We start from the raw sequence: 2,539 nt of genomic DNA on the forward strand, positions 1-2,539 counted from the left end.
TTACAAATCAGTATATCGGAAAATAGAATTCAGAGCTTGTGACAAAATGTCACTAGAATACCCAGGTTTTTCAATAAACGTTATATCACTATCCTCTTCTGAATATACCTCAACTTCAGTCTGGTTACTTGGTGGTGGTGAATTTATATCTACTACTAAAAAATTTATTCATATTAATAAACAACATTAGATATTAATCTTAATTATAAACTTACAACTCTTTTTCGGATGAGAAATTGAAAAAGTGTTGTGGAGACTCTTTTTGCATTTGATGTCTTTTATTCTTGACTTTGATGAAATCTTGTTAATCTGATTTTGAACATCAATAGCTCTTTCTAGGTCCATCGATCGTAGCTGCGAGGCTATGTATCTTCCATAAATTTCAAATTCATCCTCCTGTAATGCGTCTGCACTAGTTTTGCATATATTTTCTAATTTTTCTACAGCTGTAGTAGCAGGATCACTTTTCTGAATTATTTTTTTACGCTTAGGTATTTGGGTAACCCTCGGGATAACCCCAATTTTTTCAGAATTGGCTTGGGTTGTCCTAGCTGGTGAATGTTCCGACGTACTGGGTAAATCTTCTGAAACACCATCATTGGATGATACTTGACTTGCCTTAAAAAAATAATTATATCTATTAATTATTTACAAAATAAATAATGGTCTTTTTGTAAACGTATTCGTAGCACATTTTGTAGATACTTTTAAAAAATATGTATTAATATTTCGTAATTAGATCTTTTTTTGTAAGTTCCCGATACCGAAGCTCGCTGGAAGAACATACAAGAAGGATTCGCAACAAAATGGAACTTTCCGATGTGTATTGGGGCCCTAGATGGAAAACATATTTTATTAAGAAACCCAATTTCCCAACTATTATTTTATTAAGAAACCCAAAACCCAATGCAGGATCAGACTTCTATAATTACAAAGGAACTTACAGCATTGTATTATTGGCATTGGTGGACGCAGATTATTGCTTTATATATGTTAATATAGGAGCCCAAGGAAGAGCTTCAGATGCAAGTATTTTTACTCAAAGTACATTATATGAAAAATTAGAAAATTCACAGTTAAACGTTCCTTCAGAAGGAGTTATTGTCGCAGATGATGCTTTTCCCTTAAAATCTTATCTTATAAAGCCCTATTCCAGAAAAAAATTATCATTGGAACAAAAAATTTTTAATTACCGGTTAAGCCGACCAATACGTATTTCAGAAAATGCCTTTGGGCTACTGGCAGCAAAATTTAGAATATTTGAACGCCCTATTCCGCTTGCTCCAGAAAAAGCGACGTTGATTGTAAAAACAACAACAATCTTGCATAACTGGTTTCGGAAAACTTCTCCCTCTACTTACATTAGCCAAGGAGTAGTAGATCTGGAGGACTTGGATTTTTTGGAACAATTCCACTAGGCCGGCAAGGCACTAATAATTATTCAGAACGTGCTTCAAAGATTCGCGACAGTTATGCTAATTATTTTAGTACTACTGGTTCAGTGCCATGGCAGATGAATATGATTGTATGATAATCTGATTATATTTTTCAAGCTGATTCATTTGACTTTTACTTACCAAATTATCATGCATTTCACGTAAAATAACTGTATTTCGTAGAAAACCATCAGCAATTTTGAACCATCCACAAGTAGGTGTATATAGGTCGTCAGTTGATGCTCCACTCTTCATAGATGAGTTAATTTTTCTTACTTCGGCAGAGTATGTTGTTCGAATTGTTTTAATTCGCATTTTTACCTCGGCTATGGTCATAATAATACCATTTTCACGCATTTCGGTGATAATATTTGTAATTGCAGCTGCCCGCTTATCTCTATTTTTATAATCTAAACATGTACAGTCCCACAAACATGGATATTTTTGGTGACATAACACAAATTTTATGGATTTCTCTTCCGTCCAACGTGACGCGGACATTTTGTTTTCTTCGACATGAACGAAAAAGTTGAACTAGATTCAACTGGCGAGTTATTCATCTGAAATCAAGCATGCCAAATGAATTGTCGGTTTACACGTTCAAATAACGTTCATTTCATATGTATTCATTTGACATGATCAGTTTACTTGACCCGTGTCAACGCAGCTTAAGACATGTTATTCGAGCGATCAGGTCATGACGTCACCGTATAAGGCGCTTTAGGCAATCTCCCGAGGCCACTAATAAAGTCAATGTGGTAAACGTGAAGGTAGACAAACAATAATAAACAGTAAATTTATGCAAAATATTTGATATTTTTCAGTTGAGAAACATTATATTTTTTAGTATTAGTATAAATATACATAAGACAGTAAAATATTATGGATCGATAATAAATTTGCAAAAAATACTTTTTAGACACAAGAAATTAACTTTTTTCTTTCTCATATTTCCTCATGCGCAAATGTCTGCACTTTATCATCGTTCTCATGTCGAACTTAACTTGGATCTTCTTTCGATCTAAATCCGACCCTAAAAAAGTATGAGGTCGGATTTAGACTCAAAACAACTTTTTTGCAAATTGTGACAAATTGGTGTTTTC

The 2,539-nt window shown here is 33.6% G+C and overlaps 1 protein-coding gene across 1 annotated transcript; it reads right to left on the reverse strand.

The window, feature by feature from the left end:
- LOC126734839 (uncharacterized) lies at nt 1-1,816 on the reverse strand. Its single transcript, XM_050438647.1, has 3 exons — nt 1,578-1,816; nt 216-618; nt 1-155 (listed from the first exon to the last, which is right to left on the reverse strand). Exons 1-3 carry the CDS (start codon nt 1,791-1,793, stop codon nt 1-3), a joined length of 774 nt encoding a protein of 257 aa, XP_050294604.1. The 5' UTR covers nt 1,794-1,816.
- Nucleotides 1,817-2,539: the final 723 nt, after the last annotated feature.

The sequence above is a fragment of the Anthonomus grandis genome, chromosome 1 (assembly GCF_022605725.1).
Source record: "Anthonomus grandis grandis chromosome 1, icAntGran1.3, whole genome shotgun sequence".
In the NCBI taxonomy this organism is placed as follows: Eukaryota; Metazoa; Arthropoda; class Insecta; order Coleoptera; family Curculionidae; genus Anthonomus; species Anthonomus grandis.

Coding starts and splice junctions, on each gene's coding strand:
- LOC126734839 (XM_050438647.1), bottom strand. CDS start 1,793: ATGCGTGAAAATGGTATTATTATGACCATAGCCGAGGTAAAAATGCGA. Junction 619..1,577: donor GTGAAATGCATGATAATTTG/GTAAGTAAAAGT, acceptor TATTTTTTTAAG/GCAAGTCAAGTATCATCCAA. Junction 156..215: donor TTCTCATCCGAAAAAGAGTT/GTAAGTTTATAA, acceptor TAAATTTTTTAG/TAGTAGATATAAATTCACCA.